Source organism: Macrobrachium nipponense, chromosome 46 (assembly GCF_015104395.2).
Source record: "Macrobrachium nipponense isolate FS-2020 chromosome 46, ASM1510439v2, whole genome shotgun sequence".
Classification (NCBI taxonomy): domain Eukaryota; kingdom Metazoa; phylum Arthropoda; class Malacostraca; order Decapoda; family Palaemonidae; genus Macrobrachium; species Macrobrachium nipponense.
The window spans coordinates 43,453,710-43,471,123 of NC_061106.1; the positions used below are offsets into that span (position 1 = coordinate 43,453,710).

Below are 17,414 nucleotides of genomic sequence, written 5' to 3' on the forward strand. Positions count from 1 at the left end.
GTTTACTTAAAAAAAATGTTATTTTACAAGTAGTTCATCCAGTTTGTACATCCCTGGGCTGCTGTTGATCAATTCTACGCGATTTTTTCTTTATTATACATGATTCAACTAAACGTATTTGTTTTATGATGTCTTTACAGACCATGATCTCTTTTGCTTCTTTCCAATTCATAGTGTGGTTGCATTCATGTCATATGTTTGAAACAAGCTGCTTGCATTATTCCCTGTTCTAACATTATATTTATGCTGTTTTAATCTTGTTTCGAGATCCTTTCCACTTTGTCCCACGTACATTTTCTTGCACTGATTGCAAGGGATCTCATATATGCAGCCACTCTTCTGTAGAGGGGAATTCCTGATTAACAAATTCTTAAGTACATAGTTTCTAAAAAATGACATTAACATTAAATGGTCTCAACAGCCCAGGGATGGCCATAAACTGGTTACAGTATGGTAAAACAAGGAGGTTTTTCATATTAAAATCACTCTTACGACTAACTTCATAAAATTGTTTTTCTTGCTTTTTACAAAAAGCCCTGTCAATAAAATCACAAGGGTATCTAAGGTTTGTTGCAATGTCTCGGACCTTCTGAAGCTCAGCTTCGAGGAAGTCAGGGCAACTGACCCGCAGTGCCCTTAAAAACATAGACGAAAATACCATCATCTTCGTTCTCGGATGATGGTTAGAATAAAAATGTATGTAGGAATCTACATTTGTAGACTTCCTGTACACAGAAATTTAAAATTTCTATTCATTCCTCACAATTAAACATCTAAAAACGCCAACTTGTTATCTACTTCAGTTTCCAAGGTAAATTTTATAGAAGGTACTAGGGTATTTAATGCTGTTAGGAAGCTCTCTTCATTTTTGTCAACAGGCCAAGCACAAAAATATATCATCAACGTACCTGACCCATAGGATACCTTTAGGAAAGTATCCTTGGTTAGGTACTTACTCTCAAAAAAAACCTCCATGTAAAGGTTAATTGGAACAATAAATGCTAATAATGATTTCGTTTGTAATATATCTAATAAAACTTTAGACAGCACCACCTTAGTAGCCTTAGGATATGGCATAAATTTCTCCATTAAAACAAATACAGATTGGCTTGAAAATTGGAATGATTTTGTAAACTTGGAAAGTTTATGGTAACATTACATCAGAAGAAATCAATATATGTAAGTGTGTAGTGTATGGGATCGCCAATTTCGAATCACCCGCAAATATTCCTGTAAGGTTCTTAAATGCATATAAAAAACTGAAAAAAGATAAAGATTTACATATTACTAGAGCTGATAAATCGAACACATTGGTCATCATGAACAAGGTCGACTATAATAACAAAATGTTAGAATTACTCTCAGACCAAGAAACCTACACAGGAATAAGAAACAATCCTTTAGATAATGTCAATGCTCATTTCAACAAAACCATCAAGAGTATTCTGAAAAACCATAAGGAATTATTACAAAATTTCATCACTGTAAATCCAACTCTTCCATATTTATATGGCGTTATCAAAACTCATACGGAAAATAATCCTGTTAGGAACCCATTATAAGTTCGGTAGGCTCTTGTACTTATAAACTATCAAAGTGGCTTGTTAACGAATTGTCTCCAATGCTTGGTAACATATCAGGTGTGTCCGGAAAAGAAAAAATAATGTGGATTTTATAGACAGGTTAAGAAGGTTTCAATTTAATTAATGATTTTTAAGTTAATCAGTTTTGACGTCAGCTCATTGTTTACAAAGGTACCTGTGGATGAACTACTTGAATTTATGAAGGAAGAAAGGAAATGAAAAATATACTTTCTCTTTGGACAGGCCTTCTATGATTAAGCTGATAGGAATTGTGTGTTAGAGGTTGTAAATTTATGTTTGGAGAAAGATACAGGCGGCCCTCGGGTTAGCGGCAGGGGTTCCGTTCCTGGCCACCGACGCCAAGCGATTTTCGACGCTGAGCGATTTTAAAGCCTACGGCTGCCGCACACCTTCTTTCGAAACTCTAGAGCAGTCAAAGGGGCCGTAATCCCACAACGGCGCAATAAGTAAAATTATATTTATGCAGTATAGTACTATAGAATTTACTGTACAGTAACAGTTGGGTGGGTCTAGAGTATGTAAAGATATAATAAAAGTTTTATACAGTGTACAGGTAGCTGTAGTGTTCAGGTTTACGATCATTAGTCTTACGATAGTTTCGATTTTTATGAGAGATCAAATTACAATGGCCTAACTTTATCCATCTTCTAGTTACATAAGTTCAATACAGCAAAAGAGAATGATGAAAGTATGGTTTTAACGTTATACTCGTTGCGTGAACTTGTACAACCATGAACAAATTTTACCGAACGAGAAAACGACTTTTTTTTTTTTTTTTTCTAAGTACAACCGAACTGGATAACATCTGTTTGGGCTTGTATTTCGATCATCGTACTACAGTGCAACATTACCGTATTTGTTATAAATGGCGTTATGTATAGAATAGAACTGAGATATCTTAATTGTAATAACTTTATTCGCTATAGATCAGAGATCAAAGTTTGTACAGAATTAAAGATCAATCGGGAATATACCGTTTAAATTTAAACCTAATTATGACTGAAGCTGAGAAAACGGTTCAAGCTGCTAATGACTATTATCGTACATCGGCAACAAGGATAAAACTGCAGTAAACGTCTGCCATCACACACAACCATAGATAAAATTGGGATAAAATCATTTTAATCAAAACTACTGTGCTTGAAAGAACACATTTTACTGTTGGTTTCACGCCGATATAAGATAATAACGTAAAGTTCGTATTACGATGATGAAAAATAAAGGATTACGTATTGCGAACGGAATCACATAATTTTTTTACGCAATAAACATGCCGCCAACGTAATCTTCTAACGAAAAAAATAGTAGTTCACATTCACAACGAGACATATTCAATAAATATTTCCACCTAAAAACACGCTGTATAAGGAAAAATAACTTTGTCTCATATAAGTCAAGCATCTAGATATTCGTTTATGCTAACTAGAAGCAAGAGCATTCGCTCAGAATTGCGTTATGGTGAAACAGACTCGTATTCAATCAGCTGATTTCAAACCACAACATTGGCCGCTCCGCGGAATACGGGCTTAAGTTTGCCGTAGTATTTTAAATACAATAATATGAGAATACATACAATATTCTTGGATACAGTGAAATAATGTATAACTTTTTAAAGGATTTATAGAAAAGATGCATAATTAATAAATAACACAATGCATTTTTCGGAACTGGCGGACAAGAACTAAACCATGAAAGAACCATCCCCTGACAACGTGGAGCGTAGTTACAAAGGCTGCCTTAATTTGTATCTTATTTCTGTACAAAACTGAAAATACCTTTACGCATATATTTTCATCACATTTTAAACATAAAAGCATAAACATTTGAAAAATCGACACATCGATCGCTAAATTTTGCACTTTTTTTTTTTTTTTTTTTTTTAACTATATTTTTTGGAAGAGCGCAGACGGCGGCAAAAAAGTGCAAATTAGCGATCGATGTGTCGATTTTATAAATGTTTATGCTTTTATGTTTAAAATGTGTATGAAAATGTATTACGAATAGGGTATTTTTATTTCTGTGCAGAAATATGATAAAAAGGCAGCTTTTGAAACTCCCCTTCAGTTATCGACTACGATGTGTTTTTCAAGTTCGTTCTTGTATGCCGCGGCGGCATACAAGAACGAACTTGAAAAACACATCGTAGTCGATAACTTGAAGGGGAGTTTCAAAAGCTGCCCTTTTATCATATTTCTGCACAGAAATAAAAATAACCTATTCGTAATACATTTTCATACACATTTTGAACATAAAAGCATAAACATTTATAAAATCGACACTCGATCGCTAATTTGCACTTTTTTTAAATCGATATTTTCGGAAGAGCGGCAGGAGGCGGCTTACAAGAAAGAACATGAAAAAAACATCGTATTTGGTATCGTGAAGGGCAGTTTCAAAAGCTGCCTTTGTATCATTTTATTTCTGTACAGAAATAAAAAAATGCCTTTCACATAATACATTTTCACACACATTTTAAACAAAGCATGAACAATTATGAATTGACACATCCATAGCTAAATTTGCACTTACGTAACTCGATATTTTCGGCATAGAACAGCGTCAGAGGCATATATTTTACCCATAATACCTACGTAATAACTCTCCATAAAATTTGTTAATATAATTTGCATAACCTTTGTGGTCTGAACGGCATTTCTACATATGTATGAACTCGTTAGACAACGGCGCTAGTGGGCGCTGTTAACTGGAAATTTTGTGCCGTAAAGATACCTTTAAAATGCCTTATTTTTTTAATGAATATTTTTGACGACCGCCGTAAAACCGATTCGCTGTTGAGTGATTGCGCCGTTAACCGCGGGCCGCCTGTATATGAACAAAAGTTTGGCATGGCAATGGGCAATCCATTATCTCCATTACTTAGTAACCTTTACATGGAGTTTTTTGAGAGTAAGTACCTACCAAGGATACTTCCTAAAGGTATCCTATGGGTCAGGTACGTTGATGATATATTTTGTGCTGGCCTGTTGACAAAAATGAAGAGAGCTTCCTAACAGCATTAAAATACCCTAGTACCTTCTATAAAATTTACCTTGGAAACTGAAGTAGATAACAAGTTGGCGTTTTTAGATGTTTTAATTGTGAGGAATGATAGAAATTTTAAATTTTTTCTGTGTACAGGAAGTCTACAAATGTAGATTCCTACATACATTTTTATTCTAACCATCATCCGAGAACGAAGATGATGGTATTTTCGTCTATGTTTTTAAGGCACTGCGGGTCAGTTGCCCTGACTTCCTCGAAGCTGAGCCTTTTTCAGAAGGTCCGAGACATTGCAACAAACCTTAGATACCCTTGTGATTTTATTGACAGGGCTTTTTGTAAAGCAAGAAAAAACATTTTATGAAGTTAGTCGTAAGAGTGATTTTAATATGAAAAACCTCCTTGTTTTACCATACTGTAACCAGTTTATGGCCATCCCTGGGCTGTTGAGACCATTTAATGTTAATGTCATTTTAAGAACTATGTACTTAAGAATTTGTTAATCAGGAATTCCCCTCTACAGAAGAGTGGCTGCATATATGAGATCCCTTGCAATCAGTGCAAGAAAATGTACGTGGGACAAAGTGGAAAGGATCTCGAAACGAATAAAGATAAAACAGCATAAATATAATGTTAGAACAGGGAATAATGCAAGCAGCTTGTTTCAACATATGAATGAATGCAACCACACTATGAATTGGAAAGAAGCAAAAGAGATCATGTTCTGTAAAGACATCATAAAACGAAATATTGTTGATCATGTATAATAAAGAAAAAATCGCGTAGAATTTTGATCAAACAGCAGCCCCGGGATGTACAAAACTGGAATGAACTATTTGTAAATAACATTTTAGACAATTATTAGTTTTTAAATAGTAGTACGATAGTTTTTATGTTTATGTATTGCTGCCACAGAGGTGTCTTTGTAACGAATAATGAATTTTTTGTATCACTTGACCCTGAAGAGGTGTGAAAAATACACGAAAGCGCTCGGTCAACTCCTTTCATTCCTTCCTCCAGCTTACGACTATATATATATATATATATATATATATATATATATATATAATAATATATATATATATATATATATTACAGTGGATTGCGGTTCAACATTCAAGGATTCAGTCACTCAGAGTTTTTTCTGTAAAACATATCTCCAAATATATAGCGGGAAAATTCACTAATTCGCAGATTTTTCGTAGAGCAATATCCACTAATTCCTGTATTTTCATCTTATTTGTGACTTAATACATTTTTTACGATAAAAAAATTATTTACTTACTAGCAAAAAGTAATAATAATGTAAACAACAAAACACCAATCAAATGGTAAAGTAAAATCCATCAATATTGATCTGTTATCATTGTAATATGTACTGTATAAAAAAATGATGTTCATCCCATCTCTCATTCTCCATGAAGACAGCTATTGGATGAAAGAGTTGGAAGTAACCAATGAAGTTGAGCTATACGAAGGGAATCTCCCTTCAAGGGATAAATAAGTTTTGTCATCTCCATGCAAACCAGCAGGTCCAAGTCCTGTAGGGCAGAGACAGACAAACTTTTGTGACTTTTAAAAGGACAGGGAAGACAGCGGGGGAAAAAATCAAATAAATAAATAAATAAATAAAAAGATTTAAGAAGTTGACCAACTCTGTATCGCTTTTCTCCTAAACCAACTACTACTGGATCAACTCTGCTTGGCCACACAGCAGCTGCTAGTTAAAATTTTGAAAGAAAACTCCTTTACCAGGGCAATGTGGGAACTACCAATACCCTGTGACCAGGTACAGATGCCAATAGTCCCTGGATCACACAAGTTTTTTTTTTACTAATTTTACGGATTTCCAGCTGGCACTAGAATATATCCTAACGTTAAGACCGAAGTTTTGCTTCGTATATGAACAAATATAAACTACACCCAAGTACACTGAATAATTTTAAAAAAATATGAGATATAACTTGTCCAACATTTGGATGCACATGATAATCTGGAAATTTCACAAAGAACATCCCGGATACGATAATACAGTGCTGCTAGAGATGTAAAATACAGATAATTATCTATCACAGAAATATAACTATAGCTTTACAATATGAACTGAAAGACCACAATAGATAATTATTCACAGAATATATAGAAGGAAGCATAGCACTGACCAGACCCAGTATTTCATGCATACACACAGCCAAGAAGTTTCCCACCTTTCCAATGACAAACACTAGACATTGTTTAGTAATATCAAATAGTAAAGGCCCCATACTTACAGAATTTATTATAAATTCTAAAGAAATTGATAGAATGGGTAGAAAATATTACAAACTATTACTTAAACCATAAAAACTTTGACACTAAGTATGTTATGAATCCAAGCCAATTTCCATAAGTGACTGCTAATACTCACGGAAGAGTCGTCAAATTCAAACATTGTGCCACTGGAAGCTTCTGCCACTGCTGTATAATGACCACCATGTTGCGAACCTCCCAAGTGTATGACCATGGAGGCCAGACGATACTGATATGGTCCACCTCCTTCACTGGACTGGTTCTTGTTCTGCCCATTCACAAACCTTGAAATGTCAATCGTTCTTTGGATATTGATGTGCTTGTTTATTTTCCCCCCAGAAAAAGTGAATCTGAAAATAATACAAAACAGGGTTAATTTCAAATGCACGATTCAGTATGAAATATTTCCTGTAAGAAAAGGCTTTTCTTCCTTAATATTTTAGGGTTTAAATAAATACTTGATCATTAATACAACCTTCAAACTAGCTACAATGTTATTTTGATGTAATAAATTGGGATTAACTTATTGTTACCATACATAATAAATATTCATAAAAAATAGACTGAAAAAGATAACAATAATACATATACACAATGCTAGTGGTGCATGCATGAAAAGGAAATAAGTGACAGAAAAAAAAAAACGGCCAATATTATTTTGTGGGGAACACTTCAATCTATGAAATTAATTTGAACATAGCAGTACAGGCACAAGGGATATGTTTATAATTCACTTTCCTGGACTTACCTTTTTAACTGAATAAGTAAAACATGAGGTGCTCTCTCAATGAGATGTCTCTTAGTTGCAGGTACTTTCTTGTGGCAGCGTTCACATTTATAAGCATTGTATGAATCTAGTGTTTCCTTTTTGAAGTATAAATTTAGGGCTTCATCTACACTGTTAACTGACCGGATGTCAAGAACTAAGTCTTGGAAATGGGAGAATGTGGTGGATACGTGGCGGCACACAGGACAGATCACTGAAAGATAGGTACAGGTTTCTCAGTTTTATCAACTGTCATGACAGATAGAGCTATCTGATCGAATAAAAATATAAATAACATCACTTCCATATTCTACTGAAAATTTCTATTCTCTATATACAGTACAACTGATTGACATGCAGACTAACCTCAGGTCATAAAATACATCATTTACTTATTCTCAAAATACACAGCTAAGATTCTATTAACCTTGTTGTCTTATATAACCACCAAAGATCTGATTAAGTGGGGTGGTTTCCTTGGAACGATGATCTAGCTTGTTTGCTCTCCTAAACGACAAGTAAGACTTTTCCATGTGGTCCAACAGGAGTTTGATGAACTCATGTGCATCCTCTTGTCTCCCATACATTAGAGTTTTTCCTATGCCTATAGATACAAATATTTTTAGTACATCACCATTATAAACATAATACATACCTATTTTCATATTCACTTTGTAATTTTAATATCAGACAAACTGCAAAAAACTAAAAAGACTTACTTTTAAGTTTATGATGAATTAATGAGGGTTTTATAACATTGGCTGATCGGTCAAGAGTGGACCGCAACGTTCTCATCATGGCACAAATGGAACAATAGGAAGCACTTGAAGCGTTGGCCTCACATCGCTGAGTGTGATTGGAGAGGTCTTCCATCAACCAGTTTGCCATTGAAGGGATATGGAACAAGGCCTTCAGGAATGAAAAATAATTGGCAATGAAAACATAGTAAATATACAAATATAACCAGTAAATGCACATTCATAGCAAATTTAAAAAATGATGATTTTGTACAACAATTTATATCTCCTCTCCTACACACCGTTCAATATAAAATATGAACTCTTAACATTATATATATACACAAACTTGTCTATTTAAGTACAGGTTGTATTGAATGGTATACTGCAAACAGTCCTATACATATTTTGCAAAATCTTTTCTTGCTCAGTGGCTGTATTGCTCAATACCTTTCATTTTTCATCTGTCCACTTCAATCTTTTCTTGTCTACCAGTCAAACATAATTAACTTTATCTTGCTGCATTTAACAAAAACTTCCTCTGGACATCCCAAACGAACGATTCTTTACTGGTGATGATTATGGAAACTTACCTGTAAGGATGAATTCATGTAGCATGTGTTTCCTAAGTTGATCATTCCAGCGCCCGGAGGAAGAGTCTTCCTCCACCCCAGCATAACGCGGTCCTTGGGCCACAACACTACACGAGGTTCATCCAGCTGGTCCTCCTTTGCCCCAGAAGTCTTGTGATGGGCGTGCGCCATACTACCTGACGGAGAGTTGGGGATGTTGCCAGTGGTGTCGCAGCAGGCAGTCAGGTTCACATATTTGTTCTTCAGAGAGGAAAGCACCAGTGACTGCTGGGTGCCCACTCGTTCATAGTCAACATGGTTCAGCAGCACCTACCATGATAAACATAATCCTATACACAATGAGCAACGAGTTACCTTTCACACCTAGTGGCTGCAAGTTTGTGAGGTGGTGATTTTCAAGATTCCATTCTGGCTTTAAATAGTTGTACAACACAAACTCAAAATAAATAAACAGCATCTCTTGCAAAAATGAGCAGACAAGCCAAAACTTACATGAAGCTAAAAAAATGAAACACAGGATTTTCCTGGAGGCTAATTCAGCCTCTGAAAAAAATTTACTATACTCTACCAAATAAGTAAATGCCAATGATTTAACAACAAATTTTGCCTGGCTCAAATAAGATGTAGCAAATGTTACACTTTTATATATGAAGACAACCCCAGAAGCATAGTTCAGGAAATGTCACCATAAAAAGAATGGAAAAAATTTAGTTTCTAAAATACATCAATAACTAAAGCATAAACACTCGGGAAATTACGCTGTGCATGTCTCAAACAGATAACTATCCCATCACTTAATTATGATTTCTTTTACAAACAAGACTTTATCTTAATCCTTCACAGATAAAATCAACTCTCCACTGAAGGATCATGTAAGCAGACCAGCAAGTTAATCTTGACTCTCCCTTAATGCTAAATCATTTACATACTAATTGCTTATCTACGTCAAGAATTATAATAATGACAGGAAATAATCACAGACGATGAATTCTTGTAGGTTTCCCTTTGTATTTTCTTTTTCTTTACTGTATTTTTGCAACCAACAACATTTCAGATTATAGACAGCATATATATTAGTCAATATGAATATACAATGATATGGTTATTAGTATTTCAATATTCCTACAACTTGACATGAAAGAATCATTTTTTCACCCACTGATTCTATTTAAATTTCCCAGACATAATCAGCTGACAAAACAAACTTTAGATTCAGAACTGTGGAGACATAGAAAACCAGACAAAGAAAATATATGCTACTTAATAAAACTAGAAGGTTACTCAATAAATTCCACTGGCGTACCCAGCTGTCACTCTGAAACAAGAACCCTCAGCAACAGATCTCAAATTGCCTGTATATTTGCAAGGTGAATACACTTGACGGCCAACGATTCCTTTCTTGACCATCACTTTGTTACATCCAAAGACCTACTTATCCTTAAATCTCTCTTGTTGGATCTAAATTCTAATGACAAAAGGATAAAAAGACTTAAATGAAAACAAAAATGCCTATACAACTGTATTTAAATGACCCAAAAATTAGATAAAATTAGTGCAATGCTTACTCTTTGGTATACATGTTAACTCTTTCTACGCAATATCAGACAGGTGTAACCTAATACCTGATAAGATACTTAGGACTGCAAAATATAAATGTATGGAATCAAGAGATTTCTAATGCAAAAAATGTAAATGAAGACCTAACAGCAAAGATATGAAGAGAACCATATTGTGGTTTAAGGTCCAGTTTTGGATGAAACAGAACACTTCTTCTACTACCTTGGCAAAATATTGCACTAAGAAACTGGCACTGTTATTGAAGACCTTAGAAGCATACTAGGCTATGAAGCTAGTAGTAAACCATAAAAACAAATAGCAACAACCTGTGAGAAGTTGAAATATATTGCTGAGAGACTCGGGAGGGAAGACCCCCTAAAAAAAGAAAGCAAACCCCCAAACTTTACACATGGGTTGGGGTGGCACTGAAACACCAAAGCCCAACTGGACAAGATGAGAGACTGATAAGATCACTGTGCTAGTGCACAAGCTGGATTCTCTGAAGCTGACACAGAAGAGGGGAAGAGCAACAAAGTCACAATAAAATACATTGAGTCACACAGTAGTATAAGAAACAAAATCAGAAACTGAGCACACAACAACTGTTATAATAAACTGACCAAAATCAAAATTCATTGTAAATATAAAATACATTCTCTGGTATTCATACTATTGTTCATGAATGCATAAAAATCAAGCAGGGGAAGTTACTGTTTAAGCCTTTAAAATGGAAGACAGATACATTAGTGTACTTGTATTAACAATGAAGTAAATAAAATCATAAAAAGGAGAAGCAGAGGCAAATTTATTCTACAGTTTTGAAAAAGCCTGGCATAAAATAAAAGCCAATCAATAAGTACAAATCAAATTAACATAGAGAACTATGGATAACAAGAGAAATATAGTGAATAATCATGAGACCTGAGCAACAAAATTTTACTGACTGAGAGAAAAAAGTGAAAACTGCCAAATTCCCTAGACTCTCATAGCACATCTATGAAGGTCAAAATACTCTCTAGTAAACTACTCCAGAACAATGCCACTGAATGCGGGAAATTAAAAAAAAACTGAAATGAATGACAATGAAATAACTTGGGAAAACCCTAGCAAATTCTGGGAAGCATAAGTCCAAATTTGAAGGGTTCACACCAGAACAAGGAATGTTGACTTGCAGTCAGTGGAGTGTGAGCTAGGTACTAAAAACTTTTCTTCCTTATACTCATCAAGTCCAAGTCGGTGTGATTGGGTGAGTTTCACACAGAATAAAGGCTAATTATGCATAATGGGTTCATGTATCAGCTAATTTTATATAATAACAATAAAATGAAAATGGCCAAGCTCTATCTGTACCTTGTTAGATAACAATAAAATTGAAGTAGCCAAGATTTATCTTTCCTTCCTTAAATAATCTTTTATCTTTCTGGCTCAATAAGAATTGCTTATTGACTAAAACTAAGTGGCCATCATACAATGCTAATTTTCAAAATTAGTTTGCTAAGAAAATCCTTTCATTTGCTACTGCAATAAAATACATATTCACAGCAAGTTCTACATCATAAGATGGCAAGAGCTTGATTTTGCAGGTGACCAAATCCTCACTATGTATATGAAATTATGAACTGCATTACACTATCATTATTTACACGTGTACTTAATAGCATTAGTCAAATGAGTGTATCATTCATCTTAAGTCACAAGCAATAAACTTAGAGCACAAAACCAAATATGTATTGAGAACACACCAAATTTACACAGGTACAACATTCCACAATTTCCAACAAAAATTCAACTAATCAACAATTCTTTTGCTAACTTATTTTGTCTGGTACATTAACCTCAAAGCAAAATTCAATGAAATTAAACTAAGAACACAAAAGCAGTCCTTTGAAAAATGTGCTGTAAAATATCACTTTGAGGCAACATTTGCTGTTAATTGACATTACTGCTTGCTCTTAATCAACCCACAAACATGTTCCCGGACTTGGATTATCCAAGTGTAATCAAATCAAATGAAAAAACTAACTTTAGTTCCACAAGTGTACTAATCACCAAAAAGACAAATCCTGTGAATACAGTCTACATGCCATAGCATCATAGAAAATAAAGAAAATAAAATGACATACCTGAGAAACATTCCTCAAACATGGGAGCTAAAACTTACTCAAACTTACTATCTGGCAACTTACTCATCTTATTGATACAAAACAACTAATTTCAGTAAAAATAAAAACCAAAGGAGCGTAGACAGGCAAACTCAGAAACTAATACTTCCACTAAAGGCAAAGTTTCCTGACGACTCTTGGGAAAAATGGGGTAAACTGTTGCAATTTTTATTTCTGCTACACTTACAGGTTGTTGCTTATTTATCCAGTAATCAAACCATATTGCCTGACAAAAACAACTCAAATTTTGTATGGCAAATAAAAAGTTTTTTCTAATACCCAAAGGTGACCATGATTACAAAGAGATAACATTTATTTAGAGCAACTAAATTGTAAAACAGCAGCTTCCTTGTCTGGTTAAAATTCTTATCCCGTATAGGACTACCCAAGGTATAAAAGTTTACACTATAGAAAAAAAAAAAAAAAGAGCTCTAACCAAGAGGGTACCTATATGAAAGAGTAAAAGTGATGATAAAGACTAAAGTAAAAAAAAAAAAGTGATGAACAAGTTTCAAATTTCATGCTTTAAATACATTCAAACTTTTATATGAAACCCCCCAAAAGTATCACTTATGAAAACTGCATCTGGCAGAGCAAAGGAATTTATATATGATGATTTCATAATTGCAAGGCTATGCCTCTCATGCTATACGCAGCCAGCTGTTTGTCCGAGCGTGCAACTACTAAAGCACTAGCACTCACTCAGTCAAAGTTGTTGCAAGATGCTGTTAGAAACAGCAATGGAAAAAAAAAAAAAATCTTTAAAATGAGAGGGCAATAATAATAAACGTTATGCGTCACCAAAGAACATCAACAAGTTCAGGGAACTAACAGTTCAGGAGGAAGTTTCTTTTTTGTGATTAAATGCATTTCACCGAGATTTCTGGTATACTTTAAAATCTGGGAATATTAAATTTCGATAAGATGTTTGTAATATTAACCGAAAACCACAACTGATAAGACTGTAGAGAATGGTATGACTGCAGATGCAGGATTGTAATAATCATCAAACATTCTTAAGCCCTTTTTTCTACATTTCTCAGCTGGAGTGCCAGCTGACCTATGCTTGATTTAATATTTATGTTTGATATTCAGCAGTGTTGCATTCTGCGATTCTACCTTGAAGCCTTCCCTGTTACAGAACCAACAGCCTTACAAATAATGTGACTCGCATTGTAGTGACATGCTCTACCCCAATGCAATATGTAACAGGGGCTAGTCTTTGGCCACAGCAGGATTCCAATATTATTTCTTCGTTGCATTCTCTCTCAATGCTATATTCCCTAACCACTTGACTATTCTCCCCGTTTGTAGAAAGCATGGTAGAGATTTACGGCAATAGGATACACTGGGGAGTGTCACTGTCATTGTGACTTTGTAGTTTCCCAGCTGTATTGCTTCAATCATTTACTAAACGTCATCTTGTTTCTTTTGGTCTCCTGTCCAACTGATCTCATTTTTTCCCCATCACTTTAGTACGTACTGTATCATTTTGGCAAGGTCTTTGAGTCTCAAAATATGACAGTTTGGGTTAAACTAATCGCTGACTCAGGGAGTAAGACTACAAACTATTTTGTTGTTGTTGTTGTTGGGGTAAGGAAAGGTCTACGGAACAACCTAAAAAGGTTTGAAAAAGGTGTTTTGTGTTGAGTTAAAGATACAGGAATTTAAGGATAGGATATCTATGATTTATTTCTTAGAATGAACATGTAAAAAAAAATAAATAACGTACCTGTTAAACAGTACAGAAAAATTATTTCTAATAAAATACATCATATACGTAGTATTTATTTTAATTCTTGTTGGTGAAAAAAGGGTCTATTTAACCGAAGATTTTAGTAATTTTAATTTACGCTAAAACTTCGGAATACGTATAATGTTTACAACTTATGCATGAAGGGAAAATCTTGCATGTGTCAAGAGTAAGCTGGAGATCGGATAATGCCTTGTTCTGAATAGTTATAACCTTTCCTAGAATTACAGGGCTTTCAACATTTGTCATCTTCCAGTTTATTCTTCCCATTCTATGATGAGCTATTTTCTCTCTCACCTTACTTAACATCATTTAAAACTAGATTATTCTGTGGGGGTAATCAGCCAGTGATATAGGAGGTCATATAAAATCTGACTGACCAACTAACCTTATACTATGCATTCTTCGCAATAATGACTACACACAGCCCTACCCTTCATGACTAATAGAACAGTATGTGACAATAATGGGTGATATGTTTCAAGAGCACCTAAAAATATGCCAGTCCTACCCTAAAGAAGTTATTTCAAATAATAACGAGAGAGAGAGAGAGAGAGAGAGAGAGAGAGAGAGAGAGAGAGAGAGAGGAGAGGAGGAGGAGAGACTGAGAGAGAGATCGGGACTTGGGAGAAGTAGACGGTGTGAGGAGAGACGAGAGAGACGAGAGAGAGAGAGAGAGAGAGAGAGAGAGAGAGAGAGAGAGAGAGAGAGAGATTATCACTATCAACTAGTAAATAAGAAAAAGGTAATTGTTAAAGATTACAAGAAACCACTTTAAAATCATATGCAATTTTTCTTTAAGACATACCTTCAATTTTCATCGTCAAACAAGTAGAGGCAGATTAAAAACATACTTGCTGTCAGTCTTGCAAGCAAACCTTTTTAAGTCAAAATTATGACTGAAATTTTGAAAGTGCCATTAACAGGAAATTATCATGCTAAACTGAGAAAATATGGAAAATTATGTGGTACAGTATTCAAAATTTAATTTGAAAAACACTAAAAAACAAACTAAAGACCATAAAAATGTAGCAACAAAAATCATGCTAACTGCAACTATAATTTTATCAATTTACAAAATATTGCACTGCATTCTTTAGTCAAAGAACCTTCGAAAATGCAATAATCCAAAAATCAACAAAGGAAAGTCTTAAAATGGTGATCAAATGCTTAAAAGTCAATTGTGCAAGATATATAATAAAGGCACATTAAAATTATGAACTGAAAATGTCAGTTGTCCTCTATTTATAACCAAGAATTTACTTACTTTTCAAGACAAAGTCTCGCCATCATCTCCAGAAAAAACCATAAATGATTAGGGCTTCCAAACAGATACAAGCTTACTGTTTACTGGTCATTAAAATATCTAACTACAAATCAACAGTAAATGCGACTGGAGAATCTGAAATGTAGTACCTCGCTAACGTAAGAACTGTCTACACTGACAAACCTTAACAAAAACTCATCGGTCTATGAACAGCATTTCTCAAATTCCGGTCAAACTCCTTGGTGAGGCAAAGTGGTCCATACAAAGCGTGTAACAGCCCTTCAATTTATGCAAAAGAATTACCTGACACTTCTTCTCATACTCACGAATAAAATTTACTTTATTAAATTTGATTATGAAATGTAGGCTGTTAAGCCAAGCATTGGGAGGCCATCAGCACAAAAATTTGAATTATACTTCCACTGCTCCAAGACACAGATGAATACTTGCAACTAATTCCTCAAAAATGCTTTTTACTCTTAAACATCCAATTTCAAACTTAGGATTTCTCAACTTCTTTTCCTAACGTGAAGCCCATACCATGGGAAAGAAAAAAACAAGACAACAAAATTGCATGACTAAATATTCTGAAGACTGCAATGAAATTTTGTGAAGTCAAAGCACGCAAAAGCAAATTATTTTACTTGTACTCAAATATATCAAATACTATTTCTAGTTAAATCATTCAAAAGGATAAATAATTATTTTTAAAGATATTGGATTACTAAAAATCATGTACTTTACTCAAACTCTGATTTCTGCCTACTTAAGCAAAGCAGACATTAAAGACTATTAGTATCAATAATGGCAATGATGGTATTCTTTACCTCTGGCTGTCCAAATGTGCTAAGGGAAAAATCGTCAATTCAATTTGAAGTCTAACTCTTAATGCTTCTCCTTTCTAATACGATCATGTAATCCTTTTCTGTATATAGGGAAGGCACCGACTAGGTAGAAAGTATTAGACATGTCAAACACTGTAGTTAAAACTACCAATTTCACTGTAATCCTCCCATAAAACAAGTGATTTTTCTTAAGAGGGAAGAGAAAAAAAGAACTTTGAAAGTCATCTGGCTAAAGCATCTGCATTTAGTTGGATTTCCTCCTCAAATATTTCTTCCAACCAATCTCATTTATTTACTGCCACTGCATGTTATTGACATCCCAACTAGTCCTGCTTCAAAACCAATGTAATGTACAAGACTGTAACAAGATAGCTTGGATTTTCATAAGAAGCAACCCGGTAGCAATATACAATTTAGTAATCCCTTGTCAAAAACATGAAGACTGTCAAAAGCTAGGAACTATTCTTCTAACTAACAAGCCTAGAAGATGGGAAAGCTACCCGTGTTTAATATCCAGTGCCCTGAACCCTAATCTAGCTGTTGTTCATACAAAATAAAATTCCCAAAATCCGTCTTCAAGAATTAAAACTGCCCAGAAAATGTCACAATAAGACCATCTTATCACTCATCCAAGCTCACATAATCTTAATACTACATCTTACATGACGTAAAAACTGTATACAAAAAGAACTGAAATCATTTGATTATTGTGTTCATGATGCCTACACAGCTACTTTTACCTCTATAAGCACAACAAATAACTAACAATGTGTCCCAAAGTGCTATCTCATCTGCACTGCGAAATACAACAATGGTTAATACCAGATGACTGGCAGTGATG

The 17,414-nt window shown here is 34.4% G+C and overlaps 1 protein-coding gene across 5 annotated transcripts in view; it reads right to left on the bottom strand.

Moving 5' to 3' along the window:
• The window catches only part of LOC135214990 (ubiquitin carboxyl-terminal hydrolase 36-like), a 38,483-nt gene that overhangs the window by 13,859 nt on the left and 7,210 nt on the right, over nt 1–17,414 (bottom strand). For 4 of the 5 annotated variants that reach the window (XM_064249510.1, XM_064249509.1, XM_064249508.1 and 1 more), the window contains exons 3-7: nt 8,990–9,298; nt 8,379–8,568; nt 8,087–8,263; nt 7,642–7,873; nt 7,012–7,243 (exon numbers count right to left, since the gene is read on the bottom strand). In XM_064249510.1, the coding sequence (XP_064105580.1) occupies nt 7,012–7,243; nt 7,642–7,873; nt 8,087–8,263; nt 8,379–8,568; nt 8,990–9,298 (1,140 nt within the window). The remainder of the gene's footprint in view (nt 1–7,011; nt 7,244–7,641; nt 7,874–8,086; nt 8,264–8,378; nt 8,569–8,989; nt 9,299–17,414) is intronic. The other variant, XM_064249513.1, reaches the window with a different exon arrangement.